This window comes from Myxine glutinosa, chromosome 8 (assembly GCF_964187855.1).
Source record: "Myxine glutinosa chromosome 8, kmMyxGlut1.1, whole genome shotgun sequence".
In the NCBI taxonomy this organism is placed as follows: Eukaryota; Metazoa; Chordata; class Myxini; order Myxiniformes; family Myxinidae; genus Myxine; species Myxine glutinosa.
In genome coordinates, this window is record NC_136268.1 from 96369561 (window position 1) to 96386940 (window position 17380).

Here is a 17380-nt window from a genome sequence, read left to right on the forward strand (position 1 = left end):
ACATGTTCCACTTGTTTGCCCAGTCTGTGATTTTGTCAAGGTCTGCAGAGAGTGAGGAGGCTGCAGACTGCCGATCTGAGGGATGAAGAATGGAGCGACAGAGAGTAGAGTCGTCAGCAAAGAGATAGAGAGGATTTTCAAGAGAGTCAGAGAGATCATTGATGAAGAACAGAAAAAGCACAGGGCCCAGAACACTGCCTTGGGGAACTCCAGCCTGAACAGGAACAGGAGATGAGAGAAACCCATTCAGGGCCACACGTTGACTACGACTTGAGAGGAAGTCCGCCAGCCATGCGTGGAGATTTCCATGGATACCAAAAGAGGAGAGTTTGGTGAGCAGAGCGGGGTGCCAGACCGTATCGAAGGCATGTGATATGTCAAGGGAGACTGCTCTAATTTCCTGTTTTGCATTGAGGACCTCCATCCATTGTTGAGAAAGCAGAAGCAGCATGTCCAGAGTGGAGTGTCCAGGTCTGAAACCAAATTGATGATCAGAGATCAAGCCATTGGAGAAGAGGAAAGATTTCATATCTGAAGCAATGATGGATTCCATGACTTTGCTGATAACTGGGAGAAGGCTGATTGGTCTGTAGTTGCTGGGATCTGTTTTTGCAGCTTTTTTGTGCAAAGCAGTGATGTTGGCAGATTTCCAAGCAGATGGAAGATGACCTTGAGCAAAAGAGAGGGTGAAGAGAACAGAGAGAGGGAGTGAAAGAGCGGAAGAACATGATTTTAGGACCCGTGGGATGATGCCGTCAGGTCCAGTTGCAGAATCAGAGTCGAGGGTTGACAGAAACTTTTCCACCTTGTCAGGAGGAAAGGACACAGAGTTCAGGAGCAGCTGGGTATGACTGGGTACGGTGGGTACAGAGAGGGATGGGTTTGGGACACAAGATTTAGAGGCAAACGCAGAGTTGAGGCATTCAGCTTTTTCACGTGCGGAGTCAGCCGTGTGGCCATTTGAGGTGAGGGAGGGGATGGAGGGGGAACAAACACCAGAAACAGATTTGACCAGACGCCACCAGGATTTGGAAGAGGGAGACAAATAAGAGAGTTCGGTCCTGAGAACGGAGAGATATTGTTTCCTGGCTCTCCTGAGGGTGGACACACACTTGTTTCGGGCTTTGTGAAAGGAAATGAGATTTCCTTCCGTTGGATTTGCTTTCCAGGAGACGAAAGCAAGTTGTTTCTGGGCAATAGCCTCACCACAAGATTCCGTGTACCATGGACGGGAGGAAGGGTATGACAACTGAAGACGAGATGGGATAAATCTGTGCATGAGAGAGAGCAATTTACTTTGGAAGAATTCCCAGGATGAGTTGATGTCAGAGGCAGTAGAGATGGGAGACCAGTCCAGATGATTGATGGCTGCTTGAAGACCGTGCCAGTTGGCCTGAGTGAAATGCCAGACTCGTCGACGCTGAGGAGGCTCTCTGAGAATGGTCAGAGAGATGTCCACTTTAACAAGCACATGATCAGAAGAGCCGATTGGAGCAGAAGAAGAGCAGCAGACATTTTCAGGGAAGTTAGTCATAACCAAGTCCAGAAGAGAAGATGCTCCGTTGACTGAGATCCGGGTTGGGAAATTGACAGATTGTGTCAGTCCCAGTGAGTCACAGAAGTCCTTTGCTGAAGAGCCATGGCTGGTGAGAGAGGTACCCACCACCAGCCAACTGGCATGGTGACAGTTGAAATCACCACATATGAGGAAGAGAGAGTTGGGATGGGTAGATAGAAGTTGGTCCATATTATCAGACAGCGAGATGTAGATGGAGTCATCACTGTTTGGTGGACGGTACAACACACATATGAACAAAAGGTGGGAGCGAAGGGGAAGCCGTACCCAAAGGTATTCCTGGGGGTGAGGTGGAGAGAGGGCAGTGCAGGGCGAGTGAGGAAGAGAGTTTTTTATAAAGATAGCAACCCCACCTCCAGGACGAGGCTCAGGTCTATCATACCGGAGGAGGGAGTAACCTGGGAAAGATACCAAGGAATCAGAGACATCATGAAGGAGGAAAGTTTCTGTTAAGCAGATCACGTCTGGTTTGTCAGAAGCAACCTGTATGGAGAGATCAGTTAAGTTTGAGCGAAGGCCCCGGATGTTTGAGGTCCATACTGTTAAGGAAGAGGAAGGGGGAGCATCGGATACAGAACAGGGGGGGGAGCGGTAGGGTAAGATGTGGAAGAGGAGGAAGAGGTAGGGAGAGCTGTTGAAGGTGTGTCAGAGATTACAGAATATCTTGGAGAAAGGGAAGAATGGGGCAGACAAAAGGTTTGATGGTGATTGGGTGAGGCGCAGTGAGGTGTTATTTGAGTTGGGGGAAGAGTGAGGCAGAAGGTTGAGGGAGATGAAGGTGAAAGTTGGAAGGGGGAAGAAGCGGGAGGACGCTTTGAGGAGGAGGGGTGAGAGGGGAGTCTAGGAGGGGAGGAGTGAGGGAGAGTCTCGGAGTGGAGTGGGGGGAGTTTAGGAGGGAAGGGGCAGGGGGGGAGATTTGAAAGGGATGGGTGATGGGGAAGATTTGGGGGGGAGGGGCAAGGGGGAAGATTTGAAAGAGATGGGTGATGGGGAAGATTTGGAAGGAAGGGGTGAGATTGGATTTTGAAAAGTGTACGATTAATGGGAAACGAACATTTATTGCAAAAGGAGTTTCTTGAGACATTCGAGTCAAAAATACATTTGAGGACGCTGAAGGATGGGTGGAGTTCTGGAGAGTTTAGGGAATGAATGAAAGATGCACTGTAAGAGATGGAATTTTTTTTGGAATGAATAGATTTGGTGAGCAAGTCGAAAGCATCCTTTTATAGAAGAAGAAGAAAAAGGTGTTATAGAATATGACAAAATAAAGTTCTTCAGGGGACAGATGTAACATTTTTTAACAACGTGATCACGAACAACGTGGTCGAAGAACGAACGAACAATAAGAACGAACAAAGGGATAATAACAGGGAAGGAAAATATTTTTTTTTGTTTTTTTTTTTGAGATTTTAAAACAAGGAAGTATGGGGTGAAAAGAACGTGAAAATCAGAGACCGAAAGTAATTTGCAGCGCGATCGAAGAACCGCTGAGACAAAAAAAAAAGCCTCAAGCCAAGGGCTGACACGGTAGCCTACTAGCACTACACTAGGCCTCAGAATACACGATACGAAAAAACCGACGATTCTGTACACAGGTATGAAAAACCAACACCGAGAAACCTATTAAAGTCACCCCAATAGGTACATACACTGAAAGAAAGATACAGATTCGACAAAAACACAATTGTGAAAAATTACTTAACTTCGAAAGCGTGCGCGCGGGGACAGCTTTGAAGAGACGTGACGACCAACCTTGCGCATGCGCAGAAGCCCCAATCAGTTCTTCTGATAATTTCCTTGTTAAAGTGAACATCTCTCTGGCCATTCTCAGAGGGCCTCCTCAGCGCCGACGAGTCGAGCATTTCACTCAAGCCGACTGGCATGGTCTTCAAGCAGCCATCAATCATCTGGACTGGTCTCCCATCTCTACTGCCTCTGACATCAATTCTTCCTGGGAATTCTTCCAAAGTAAACTGCTCTCTCTCTCATGCACGGATTTATCGCATCTCGTCTTCAGTTGTCATACCCTTCCTCCCTTCAGTTGTCATACCCTTCCTCCCGTCCATGGTACACTGAAGCTTGGGGTGAGGCAGTTGCCCTGAAACAACTTGCCTTCACCTCATGGAAGGCTAATCCAACTGAAGGCAATCTCAGTTCATTTCACCAAGCTCGGAACAAGTGTGTGTCTACCCTCAGGAGAGCCAGGAAACAATATATCTCCACACTCAAGACTGGACTCTCAAACCTGTCTCCCTCCTCCAAATCCTGGTGGCATCTGGTCAAATCTGTTTCTGGTGTTTGCTCTCCCTCCATCCCCTCCCTTACCTCAAACGGCTACACAGCTGACACCGCACGTGAAAAACTCGGATGCCTCAACTCTGTGTTTGCCTCTAAATCTTGTGTCCCGAACCCATCTCTCTCTCTCTGTACCCACCTTACCCAGTTGAACCCAGCTGCCCCTGGACACTGTGTCATTCTCTCCTGACAAGGTGGAGAAGTTTTTGTCAAACCTCGACTCTGATTTTGCAACTGGACCAGACTGCATCAGCCAATGGGTCCTAAAATCCTGCTCTGCCACTCTATCTCACCCTCTCTCTGTTCTCTTCACGCACTCTTTTGCTCAAGGTCATCTGCCATCTGCATGGAAATCAGCCAACATTACCGCTTTCCACAAAATGGTGCAAAAACAGATTCTTGCAACTACAGACCAATCAGCCTGCTCCCAATAATCAGTAAGGTCATGGAATCAATCATCGCTTCTGACATCAAATACTTCCTCTTCTCCAATGGCTGGATCTTGGATCATCAATTTGGATTCAGACCAGGTCATTCTTCTCTGGAGATGCTGCTTCTGCTGTCTCAACAATCGATGGAGGTCCTCAATGCCAAACAGGAAATCAGAGCTGTCTCCCTTGACATATCACGTGCCTTTGATACGATCTGGTACCCCGCTCTACTTACCAAACTCTCCTCCGATGGTATCCATGGAAATCTCCATGCATGGCTTGTGGACTTTCCTCTCTGGTCGTAGTCAACGTGTGGCCCTGAATGGATTTCTCTCATCCCTTCCTTTTTCAGGCTGGAGTTCCCCAAGGCAGTGTTCTGGGCCCTGTGCTTTTTCTGGTTTTCATCAATGATCTCTCCGACTCTCTGGAAAATCCTCTCTATCTATTTGCTGATGACTCGACTCTCTGCCGCTCCATACCTCATCCCTCAGATCGGCAGGCTGCAGCCTCCTCACTCTTTCCTGGGAAAAAAACATTTCCAAGCTGGCCTCCAATGCCAGTCGACGACTGGGCATCCTCCGTCGTGCGATGTCCTTCCTTGGCACACCTGAGCCCCTCACTACATACAAGGCTTTCATCCGCAGCTCAATGGAATACTGTTCTCCCTTCTGGGCCGATGCTCCTGCCTCACACCTAGCTCGTCTTAACGCTGTTGAAACCAAAGCTTTCAGAATCATTGGAATCTCCTGCGATGAAGCTAACTCCGAGGGCCTTTCACTCACTCACCACAGGCAGGTTGGTGGTCTTTCTGTCTTCTACCGACTCGTCTCCGGCCTTGCTTCCCCAGCTCTGTCTGTGCTCTGTCCGCCAAATATTCCTACAGGTCGCACAAGATCTGCCAGCAACCCTCTTATGGTTAAACTGCCAAAATCAAGACTCTTTGCTCACCTTCACTCCTTCATTCCTCTTTTCTCCTGCTTCTGGAACAAACTCTCTCACTCTCTTCAATCCCACTCCTCCTTCCATGTCTTTAAAACAGCTGTTCACCACCATCTCTTATCTTCCCCCATCCAAAACCTTGATCTTTTCTACCCCCCGTTAATTCACCTCAGATCAACTTTTTTTAAATACCGACTTCTTTCCTGGAAGTCCTTGCAGTGTCCATGTGTTTTTACCACACATGCCTTCTCCCCCTAAGCCTTCTCCCTTCCACAGATCTCCCGATGTCCCTGTTCTCTACTGTTGTACTTCTGTGCATCCCTCTCTATCCCCATATTGTCTCCCGCTCCCTTTATCATATGTTTCATGTGTCAGTTTGTGTTTTTTGTCATTAATGTTAGCTCTTACATGGGCCTCAATCTTGTATACAAAAAAAAACATTCAATTTGAATAAGTTAGTTGTTCATCGATCATAAACTTGTGACCATAAACTGATCCATTGGGCAAACAGACGGACAGGAACCAATTATTGGTTAACCCCGCTTTTTGCTTTGCGTGTTCGACTGTACGTCGTAACAAAATATTTGTTTGGCCCTTTTGTTGCCCTAGTGGGGCGGCTTAGCCCAAATATTCAAAAGAATTGTGCATTTTGTGATACAAGCACCAAATTTGGCACAAATGTACATTAATATGTTGCGAACATTTTCAGATATTGGGCCACTTGAAATTCCGTAATTCTTTTTTTCAAATTTTTTCAAATTTCGTAATTTCAAATTTTTCGGGTGACACCGTCACAATTTCGGTCTTCGAGGCCGGCCGATAGGCAAAGTGTGACCGGAAGGGACGAGGTTCTCCTGACCACGTGGCCCTCGATCTGGGAACCGAGAGGCGTTCCATTAGTGGACGCGCCCCTCACGCCCGACTTTTGGGCGGCCCCGGCAGGCCGTTTGTTTTGACGTTCCGTGACAGGCCCCGCACCCCCACCTCCGGGCCGACCGGAAGCTTGTGCTGAGTACATCATACCTGAACAACTCAGTGAGGCAGAACACAGCAGTGCACACCAGGGTGACCCCTTCAGTGCATAAACCAATTAACCTGTCCACTGCAGGGCATATAGAAATGAAGTTATTTTCTGCATATAATAATAATATAAGTTCAGTTCTATATAACAATTTCTGTTATCACCACTACCACTACAACTACCACTACTACAAGCTTTGTCTGGAATTTTGTGGACTAACAGACAAACAGACATACAGACAAGCTGGGATCAAAACATTACCTCCTTCCACCATTGAGTGTAGAGGTAAACATCATGGAAATTATATCATGCCCTAGATTTAATTCATGCTTACCCATGTATTTGCTTCACTGGTTCACAAGGTCTTTTGCATACATGTAATTCAGACTCTCGTCTTCATTGCTGACCACACAATGTTCGCAACATATTAATGTACATTTGTGCCAAATTTGGTGCTTGTATCACAAAATGCACAATTCTTTTGAATATTTGGGCTAAGCCGCCCCACTATATCCGCCGGCCTCGAAGACCGAAATTGTGACGGTGTCACCCGAAAAATTTGAAATTACGAAATTTGAAAAAATTTGAAAAAAAAAATTACGGAATTTCAAGTGGCCCAATATCTGAAAATGTTCGCAACATATTAATGTACATTTGTGCCAAATTTGGTGCTTGTATCACAAAATGCACAACAGGTTTGCTATGCTGCTACACTACCCCATCCAAGCAGTGAGCTCATTATTCTGGAAGTTTAGGTTCAAATTCCATATCCAGTGTTGATTTGTCTGTTGTCCTCTTATAACCTTGAAATTCATGTGAAAGTACACTGCTTTGTCCTCATGTCCTTGTCCTGTGTGTGATTCAACGTACGTGAGCCTTGCGCTGTTGAATGAGATTGTTCTTTTTTACAGTAATATAACACTCATGGAGGAGTTTGTGCAGAAACCACATACATGACAAAGACATCGGTAAATGTCAGTGACCTTTACATTAATTATAAGGACATTGGCTGGCAAAAGACACACAAACATGGTGTACAGGATTTGAACTTGGGTTTCTCAGATCAAAAACTAGGAGTTCACATGGGAACATTACCAGGCCTTTTAATCTATCTATAATTCCAGCAATCTCTGTGTGTCTGTCTGTGTGTCTGTGTGTCTGTGTGTCTGTGTGTCTGTGTGTTTGTCTGTGACCGCTGTTTCTCGACAACCACGGGTCCGATATACTTGAAACTTGCCAGGTATATTGCTGGGGACCCGAGGATGTGCCTTTTCAAGGTTTGTAATTAATCGGACAAGTACCTACCGAGCTATGTCCAAAAAACGCTTCAACCAATCAGAGAGCAGCGAGCTATCACGTGTGCCGAACCGTTAATGCAATGCAAGCGTTAATGCGTTAATGCAAGGCTTTTCTTTTTTTCCCTCTTCTCTTTCTACTTTTCCTTGCGATTAAATTGCAAACAGCCAAAATACGTTGGCGCTAATTGAATAATTGGCCATTAACACTAAAATAATCGTAACTGCGATATGCCAACTTCCGGACAGTGCAGCCTTCCATGTTGTTGTTGTTTGCAGCAGCTGTTTGCAGCAAGGCAAGGCTTTTCTTTTTTTCCCTCTTCTCTTTCTACTTTTCCTTGCGATTAAATTGCAAACAGCCAAAATACGTTGGCGCTAATTGAATAATTGGGCATTAACACTAAAATAATCGTAACTGCGCTTTGCCAACTTCCGGACAGTGAAGCCTTCCCTGTTGTTGTTGTTTGCAGCAGCTGTTTGCAGCAAGGCAAGGCTTTTCTTTTTTTCCCTCTTCTCTTTCTACTTTTCCTTGCGATTAAATTGCAAAAAGCCAAAATACGTTGGCGATAATTGAATAAATGGGCATTAATAGATAGATAGATAGATATGCGATATGCGAACTTCCGGACAGTGTGCGCGTTACGAGCTGACCGCCATTACGGTACGTAATTCGATTTCTTATGCGCATTATTTCTCCCAATTCAGTCAGAGCGAAGGGCGGAAGCGAAGAGCGTTGTTATTTTTTGTTTACGGGCGTACGGGCGGGGAAGAGCGTACGGGTAGCGTTTTTTTTTTTTTTGGGCAAGGAACGGGCACCCACGTACGGGCAATGCCCTAGTATTAATAAATCCACAACGCAAAAACAACAAAACAGTCACATTGGGGGAATCTCCACACTACATATGCAAGCATGGGGAGGAGGCAGAGGGATTTAAGGGTTAATGAAGGGAATTCAATTTAAGTAAAGGAAGGGAACAATATAATAATTTGAATTCTTATAAGTCAGTGATTCATTCCTATAACAGGTCCTATGTTCAAATATTCAAAAACACTGTAAACCAACTTCAGTGTTTCATTCCCATCACTAACTGCAGCCTGTTCTCTCTCCCTTCATTTGTTAGCCCGTCCCGTGCACAGCAGGAGATGGGGTTTTGTAATCACTTCTGTCTGTCTGTCTGTGTGTCTGTCTGTGTGTCTGTCCGTGTGTGTGTGTCTGTCCGGGTCGTAACTTTTTGCCATTTGAGCTATTGTCATCAAATTTTCAGCAAAGCTTTATTATAACAATGTGGAGAAGGCAAATTCGTAATTTGGTCAAAAGTTTAAAAGTTAAAAAGAGTAAATTTCAGCGTCACATAAAATTGTCAATTTTCATCAGATTGCCCTAAAATTTCAATTTACCATTTGAGTTTTGTCATCAAATTTTCTACAAAGTTTTATTATGATAATATGGAGAAGGCAAATGAATAATTTGCTCAAAAGGTCAATAGGTCAAAGGTCATGGTTACACAAAATCGTCTTTATGTCCAATTGACCTGAAATTTTAAAAGTCTGCATATTGAGTCACTGAATTGGTTCACCAATCAAAAGCTAGAAGCTGATTGTTTTTTTTAGATCAAAAGGTCAGAGGTCAATGTTGCGTAAAATAGCCAATCTTTACCCGATTGACCTGAAATTTAAAGAATATGCATACCGGGTCACTTAATTGGTTCACTAATCAAAAGGTGGGAGTTGATTGTTTTTTTGATGAAAAGGTCAAAGGTCAAGGTTGCATAAAATAGTAAATTTTCATCTCATTGACTTGAAATTTTAAGAATTTGCATATTGGGTCACAGAATTGGTTCACCAGTCAAAAGCTAGACGCTGATAATTATTTTAGATCTAAAGCTTGACCTTTGGGTCAAGGCTACATAAAATGTTAAATTTGAATTTTGTAATTTTTTTAAACCGTTTTCGTTATTTTGAGCATAAGGAAGAAGAATAATACGTCTGAGTAGAAACGGATGCGGACGGACTTGGCATTTTCCAATGCTTTCTAGTTTATTTTACATTCTTGTACTCATTTACAAGTCTCGAATCTAATTTTTAAAAAAGAATGATATTGCCTATCAAGATTGGGTTTGTTTAATGTTTTGTGGATGCTCAGGTGCCTCATTGACAAAATGTGGAGACTCCGAACAGAAGATCGGTGCCTTGGAGGCAACCTTTAAGCAAGAGATGGCAGAAAGATTCTTGAAGCCATTCCAACAATTTTTGGCAGAGGAGTATCCGAACATCATGGTGGGTGCCACAGATTTGAATTTATTTTGTGAAGCAACGAGACATGTTAAAAAGAATGGTGTTTGATCCAAATTAACAAAAACAACAGCTGAAGGTTGAATCAACAGTCAATGCAAGACAATTTGTTGATGAAGAACACTTGTATGGAAACTTTTGATACTCTCGGCATTTTCCATTTACAAGAGATGGATATGATAGAAGTGTGATGGTGGGGAATGATTTTTTTTTTTTAATAACCAAGAACAAGATATTTGGCCCAACTAACTCATCACTGCTTCACTATGACTACAATGGCCTTGTCCATTGTCCAGACTATGTGTTTATTCTCCTTCTTTATCTTTCTTCTCTTGTTTTTCATTCTGATCCAAAGAATCACCTTTTTCTCTCTAATCGCAGTCTTCCTTCCTGTCTGTACATGTGCCGGCTCTCATTACCGCCTCACGTCACACCTGTACATACAAAATAACTTTTGTACACTTGATAATCTGAGATATCTCTCACATACCTGTCCACCTGTTCGCCACCACTCCATCCTCTTGATGTTATTTCATTCTTGTGTCTCAATATCTGTCAACAGAAAAATAAATAAAAAATTGAAGGAAAGATAATTCGCATATGATGTATTTTTGAAATGGTGAACAGCTTTAAAATTGATTAGAAAGGAAAAAAGTGAACAGACATTTTATCTTTAAGAGAAACGTCTTTCATATTTGTTGTTGAATGTGATACGAACTTAAAGCTTCCCGTACAATGCAAAGCTGTCCAAGTGAAAACGATTCGTGTTTCCGTCGATCTTGTGCTCTGAAGTCGTGCTTTTTGTCCACAGAAAGAGCGCAAAGTTCTGGATGGAAAGCGTCTTGAACTCGATTCCTGCAGAGCCACACTGAAAAAATCAACTCAGGAAGTGGATAAGAAAGAGGTAAACTTCCGGCTTCCTGGCAACAGATGTTGGGAATCCTCCAACTGAGTGCACTTGTAATTGCTGCTCATCTTAAACAATATTCAGTCAAATGCACTGGTAGAGGAACACGCATTGTGCAAGTCAAACCACTCAACCACATCTCATAATTACGGTCGCCGGCCACCAGGAATTGCTCGGCCATTACCAGTAATTATTACCCTCGCCAGAGGAGAGGGTTTTGCATTTGAGTCTGTTTGCCTGTTTGTTTGTCTGTTTGTTTGTCTGTTTGTCCGCACAGAATAAATATGATATTCTCTGCAACCGTTGGTCCGATTGACAGGAAATTTTCACCATAGGTGCACCTCCACCTGTATAATTTTTTAATGATAATGATGACGTTATCGGTCACGTGGTTCGGCCGCCATCTTGGAAAAACCGAAAAACTTTGCACCTCTATATCTCCGAAAGCGCTGAATAGAAAAAAATGGAGACATGGCTCATTGTAAAGAACTCTCCATGGGGAATAACGTATGTTAATGATGATGTCATAGGTGCCTCCAGTATGACGTCATAATTCGACAAGTACAAGACTTCATCTGATCAAGATGAAATTTCTTGAGCATAATCTAGGAATAAATTAATTTAGAAAAAAAATAATGATGACGTCATCGGTCACGTGCTTCGGCCGCCATATTTGTTTTAACACAAAAGCCTTTAAAACCACTGAAAATACATCCTGGTGAGGGTTTGCAATCTCTGATTGCTCTTTTTCTTGTTACCTATGCATTACAAGGAAATAGGAGAAAAAGGGAGTGAAGAAGGGGCAAATTTGGTTTACATGAGAATACAGCATCTAGGTTAGCAAGAATAGGACAACCATCAGGGACGCCTCTTTGTGGTGGTCGTACCCTTCAACGCAATTCGGGGGTGAAATCTTCCCCATTCTTCCCTGTTGCCCGGATTCGTCACGGTAGCATGGTCATGGTCAGAGTGCTGATCGGTCCCCATTGACCGGCCCTTTCCCTCGTGTCTCTCTCCGTTCTTTGTAACTCTCTCTTTCTCTGTCATGACCCTGTCTTTGTGAAGGCAGCGGTACACCATCCTGGATATGGCGGATCTCTGGGTCGCTCCTGCAAGATCGATTGGCTGTCTCTGTGCCGCAAGCTTGTTCGAGAGAACTGTCCGGAGCTTTCCAACAACAACAACAATAGGAGATTATTTACCAATCAATTATATTCTCAATATGATATCATTTTAGGGTGTCATCACAGGATTAAAAGAATAATGAGGACCAAATAACCTTGCACCTCACATCTCATCTCTAGCACATCCTGCTTTGCAAAGGCAGTTAAGCATACCTCAATCAAGATCCTGGTGATTTCATCCATTAAACTTGCATCTCGACCTTGTGCCCAATAATAGGAAACTCTGCTATGAGCAACAGGAGACTCTTACCAACCATCAAAACGTACTCCATTAAAAAAACATTTCGAACCACCTAAATAACAAGCAAATTCATGCAATGATTGTGTCGTGGCTTTAATTTCTGCCAATACGTCCACTCAGACAGTCACTGCCACACTTGGACAACGTCCACAGACAGCCACACTTCCACTAACCACGAGTAAATGGTCTCCTATTGGTCTGGAGCTAATGAGGAAATTTTCATCTCACTTTTTCAGCCAAGATGAGGAAAACGACAACATAATTAATTAAAACGGCACTCGCAGAGTGCGTAGTCTCACCTGCATGTTCATGCTGAACAAAAACACCATCGATAACTGAACATGCTACTATTAAGGCCTACTACTATTATAGCCCATATACTCGTATTATCCATGCACCCTATTATGTCACATAGTTTCTTGGCATGGGTTATGTAAATCATAAATGTAATTCTTCCCACACATTGGGTCATAGATCAGACATATGAAGTTTCAGATTTTTCAGATAAAGATTTCAATCCTACCAATTATGGCTGGAATACCACTTCACTGATGATGTAATTGTTATCACCGTATACAGTCACGTGAAAAAGTAAGTGCACCCCATGTAAAGTTTTGACTTTTTCAACATATTTCAACATACAGCTATTTGATCTTCATTTCAACAATATTGATAGATAAAGGTGATATTGAAGGAGCTCGGGCTCCCACGTCGATCGGAAGAATGGACGCGACAAAAAGCTGGAATTCGTCCGAGTTGCTTTATTCAAACAAAACACTCAGGTACTCTGAAAAGCCCGTTTATCGGGCAGCAATATATATACACACATTATCCCGGAGCGTTTGCCCAGGAAAGGCGAGAGGGGGCGTGGCCGAGCGTCCCGACCGAGGCCTGGCAAGTTGAGCGCGGGCCTGCCCGGGCGTCCTGGACGAGCCCGGCATGGTGATCGCTCCGCGTCCTTGATAGGTGCAAGGCGATTGTGAAAACCCAGCGGTAGCCGCTACACACGTCCCCCCAGAATCGACTTGCACCGGCAGGGTCAATTTGAGGGGGGTCCTGATGACCCGGCCGAAGCGACCCCTGGTGGGTCGTGGGGGGGGGGGGTCCGGTGTGGTGGTGGGCGGTCGAGTGGGGGGGCACCGTGGACGGGGGGGCGGCCTCGCCACGGCGGAAGGGCCACCCGTGGTGGTTGGTCGACGTCCACGTGTGCCGGCTTGAGGCGGTCCACCGCAATCCGGTCCGACCTGCCGCCGATGTCGATGACGAACGACTTGTCGTCCCGTCGCAGGACCCAGAAGGGCCCGTTGTACGGCGGCCGGAGTGGCCCCCGATGTGCGTCGTGATGCACAAAAACATACTCCGCTGTGCGAAGTGCTGGGGGGACGTAGGACTGGGGGTCACCGTGGTGGGATGTTGGCACCGGGGCAAACCGTCGGGCGGCCTCCTGGAGGTCCGAGCGCTGGTGAGCTGCGGACCAGGGACTGGTAGCGTCGGGCACGAATTCGCCCGGGACGCGTAGCGCCTGGCCGTAGACAAGCTCGGCGGTGGATGCCTGGAGGTCCTCCTTGGGGGCCGTGCGGAGGCCCAAAAGGACCCACGGCAGCCGGTCGGCCCAACCGCCGTCTTGAAGGCCGGCCATGAGCGCGGCCTTCATGGAGCAGTGGAATCGCTCGCACAACCCGTTTGCTTGGGGGTGGTAGGCCGTAGTATGGTGGAGCTTGACCCCCATCTTGTGGGCGACCGCACCCCACATCTCGGAGGTGAACTGTGGTCCGCGGTCTGACCGGTGCGCCGAAGCGGGCGACCCAGGTGGCGATGAAAGCCTGCGCCACGTCGGCGGTGGTGGTGGAGACGAGGGGAACGGCCTCCAGCCACCTGGTGGTCCTGTCCACCATGGTGAGCAGGTGTGTGAACCCCCGTGACGGGGGGAGGGGGCCCACCAGATCCACGTTGACGTGGTCGAAACGTCGTTCGGGCACGGTGAAAGGTGCCAGCGGGGCCTGGGTGTGTCGGTGGACCTTGGCCCGTTGGCAGGCTGTGCAGGTGCTGGTCCAATCGCGGACGTCCCGATGAAGGCCGTGCCAGACGAATCGCGCCGACACCAGCTTCTGGGAAGCTTTCCGGCCCAGGTGGGAAAGGCCGTGGAGGGAGGCGAAGATGCGGCGTTGCCAGGTGACGGGCACGATGGGGCGAGGCTGGCCTTGGGAGACGTCGCAGAGCAGGACAGTGTCCACGAAGGGGATGTCGGCCAGGCGGAGGCCCGTGTCCGCCGCCCGGAGGGCTTGCACCGTGGTGTCGGTGGTTTGGTCCGCCGCCATAAGCACGAAGTCCACGCCCAGGTGGACCGCGTTCGCGCTGGCCCGGGAAAGACAGTCGGCCACGGCGTTGTTTTTGCCGGCGACGTGCCAGATGTCCGTGGTAAACTCCGACACGGCGGAGAGGTGGCACTGTTGGCGGGCCGACCACGGCTCCATGACCTTGGCCATTGCATAAACCAACGGCTTGTGGTCGACGAACGCCGTGAAAGGTCGGCCCTCCAGGAGGTGGCGGAAATGGCGGTCGGCCAGGTGTAGACCGAGGAGCTCACGGTCAGACGTGCTGTATTTGAGCTCGTTCGGCCGGAGCTGCCGGCTGAAAAAAGCGAGTGGCTGCCAAACCCCATTCAACCATTGCTCATGTACAGCGCCCACCGCGTAGTCGGAGGCATCCGTGGTGATGGTGATGGGAGCGTTGAGCACCGGGTGAGCGAGCAGTGTTGCGTCGGCGAAGGCCCGCTTTGAGCTTTGGAACGCCGCGTCCATTGCTGCGGACCAGGCGATCTCGTGCTTGGCCGGCTTGCCCCGGAGGGCTTCGTAGAGGGGCCGCATGAGTTGAGCAGCGCGGGGCACGAAGCGGTGATAAAAATTCACCATTCCCAGGAATTCCTGCAGGGCCTTTATGGTGCGGGGACGCGGGAACGTGGTGATGGCCTCGACCTTGGTTGGCAGCGGCACGGCCCCGTTCTTGGTGATGTGGTGGCCCAAAAAATCAACGGCCGTCGTGCCGAAGTGGCATTTGGCCGGGTTGACGATGAGGCCGTGCTCGCTGAGGCGCCCGAACAGTGTTCGGAGGTGGAGGAGGTGCTCGGCCTGGGACGTGCTGGCGACGAGGATGTCGTCCAGCTAAACGAAAAGGAACGGCAGGTCACGCAGCATGCCGTCCATCAAGCGCTGGAACGCCTGAGCCGCGTTCTTGAGACCAAACGGCATCCGTAAGAATTCGAATAAGCCGAACGGCGTGATGACTGCCGTTTTAGGGACGTCGGCCACCCTGACAGGTACCTGGTGATATCCCCGTATGAGATCAATTTTCGAAAAAATGACCCGTCCCGCCAGACGGGCGGAGAAGTCTTGGATGTGTGGGATCGGATACCTGTCGGGGGTGGTAGCGTCGTTAAGGCGGCGGTAGTCGCCACATGGGCGCCAGCCGCCCCCTGGTTTTGGACGATGTGTAGTGGCGAAGCCCACGCGCTATCGGAGCGCCGCACGATGCCGAGGTGTTCTAAAGCGTCGAACTCGGCTTTGGCCATGGCGAGCTTGGCTGGGTCGAGGCGGCGGGCTCTGGCGTAGACTGGCGGGCCCGTGGTTGGTATGTGGTGCTCGATCCCATGCCGTACTGCGACGGCCGAAAACGTCGGCCACGTGAGGGCCGGGAACTCCGTGAGCAGGCGAGCAAACTCGTTCGCCGCCGGGAGGGCGCATGCCAGCTCGGTCGGCGCGGAGCTGCTCAATGTGCATACCAGGGAGCTGAAGGTTTCGGCCTTGATTAAACGATGCCGTTGGACGTCCACCAGCAGTCCGTGTGCGCAGAGGAAGTCGGCGCCTAGCAGAGCCATGTGCACGTTTGCGGTTACAAACGTCCAAGCAAAGCGTTGGCCGCCGAAGCAGAGGGTGACGTTGCGCGGGCCGAAGGTGCGGATGGCCGATCCGTTGGCCGCAACCAAGGAGGGGCCGCAAACCGCGGACTGCCTGTCCTAGTCAGAGGCGGGTATGACGCTCAGTTGGGCGCCGGTGTCGCACAGGAAGCGCCGTCCAGACGCTTTATCCGTGATGAACAGTAAGTTGCCCGTGTGGCCGGCGCTCATGGCTGGTAATGAACGCCGGCCCGGCCGTTTCCCGGACTGCCGAAGGTGCAGGGGGTCGGCATGTCCGGGCCTTCTGTCCGAACTTGGCATGATAGTAACACCACGCTTGGTCAGGTGGAGGCCCCGGTCATCGTGCTGGAGGTGGTCGGCTCAGTGTAGCGGCCGCCAATTGCGTCGGCAGTTCGGTCGTCGACCGTGCCGGGTGCTCAGGCGCCATGGGTGTTGCGTTGGATGGCGGTGGGCCCCAGGTCGCTGCTGCGATGCCCTGGCCTGCGGCGGAGATCTTGTCGGCTTCCCTGGCAAGGGCACGGGGATCCGTGATCATCGTGCTTGCCAGGGCGAGGCGTACCGGGCTAGGCAGCTGACGGAAGAACAGCTCCCGGAACAGGTATGCCGGAGAGTGCTCGCCGAGCAGCGAAAGCATGTAGTCCATTCGCTCGGAAGGGCGCGTGTCGCCGAACTCGGGCAGGTCGAGCAGGCGCCGTGCGCGTTCCGCCGATGGGAGGGCGAAAGCGTTGAGGAGAAGCTTTTTTATCACGCCGTATTTGTCAGCGGCTGGCGGGCTCTCGAGGAGGCTCAGGGCGCGGGCCGCGGTGGCTGAACCGAGCACTGCTACCACATGGTTGAAGCGGGTGTCGTCGGCCGTGATGCCTCGCAGGGCGAACAGGGAGTCCGCCTGTGCGAACCAAACCGCCGCGTGAGCCTCCCAGAAGGTAGGCAGTTTAAGGGCCACTGCCGTGTCCATGTCGGTAGGTCACCAATGAAGGAGCTCGGGCTCCCACGTCGATCGGAAGAATGGACGCGACAAAAAGCTGGAATTCGTCCGAGTTGCTTTATTCAAACAAAACACTCAGGTACTCTGAAAAGCCCGTTTATCGGGCAGCAATATGTATACACACATTATCCCGGAGCGTTTGCCCAGGAAAGGCGAGAGGGGGCGTGGCCGTGCGTCCTGGCTGCGGCCTGGCAAGTTGAGGGCGAGCCTGCCCGGGCGTCCTGGACGAGCCCGGCATGGTGATCACTCCGCGTCCTTGATAGGTGCAAGGCGATTGTGAAAACCCAGCGGTAGCCGCTAC

At 48.9% G+C, this 17380-nt stretch overlaps 1 protein-coding gene across 1 annotated transcript in view; it reads left to right on the top strand.

The window, feature by feature from the left end:
- LOC137432736 (endophilin-B1) overlaps positions 1-17380 on the top strand; it is a 47728-nt gene that overhangs the window by 9522 nt on the left and 20826 nt on the right. Inside the window, exons 4-5 of the mRNA XM_068124882.2 lie at positions 9701-9834; positions 10661-10753. Of these exons, the coding sequence (XP_067980983.2) occupies positions 9701-9834; positions 10661-10753 (227 nt within the window). The remainder of the gene's footprint in view (positions 1-9700; positions 9835-10660; positions 10754-17380) is intronic.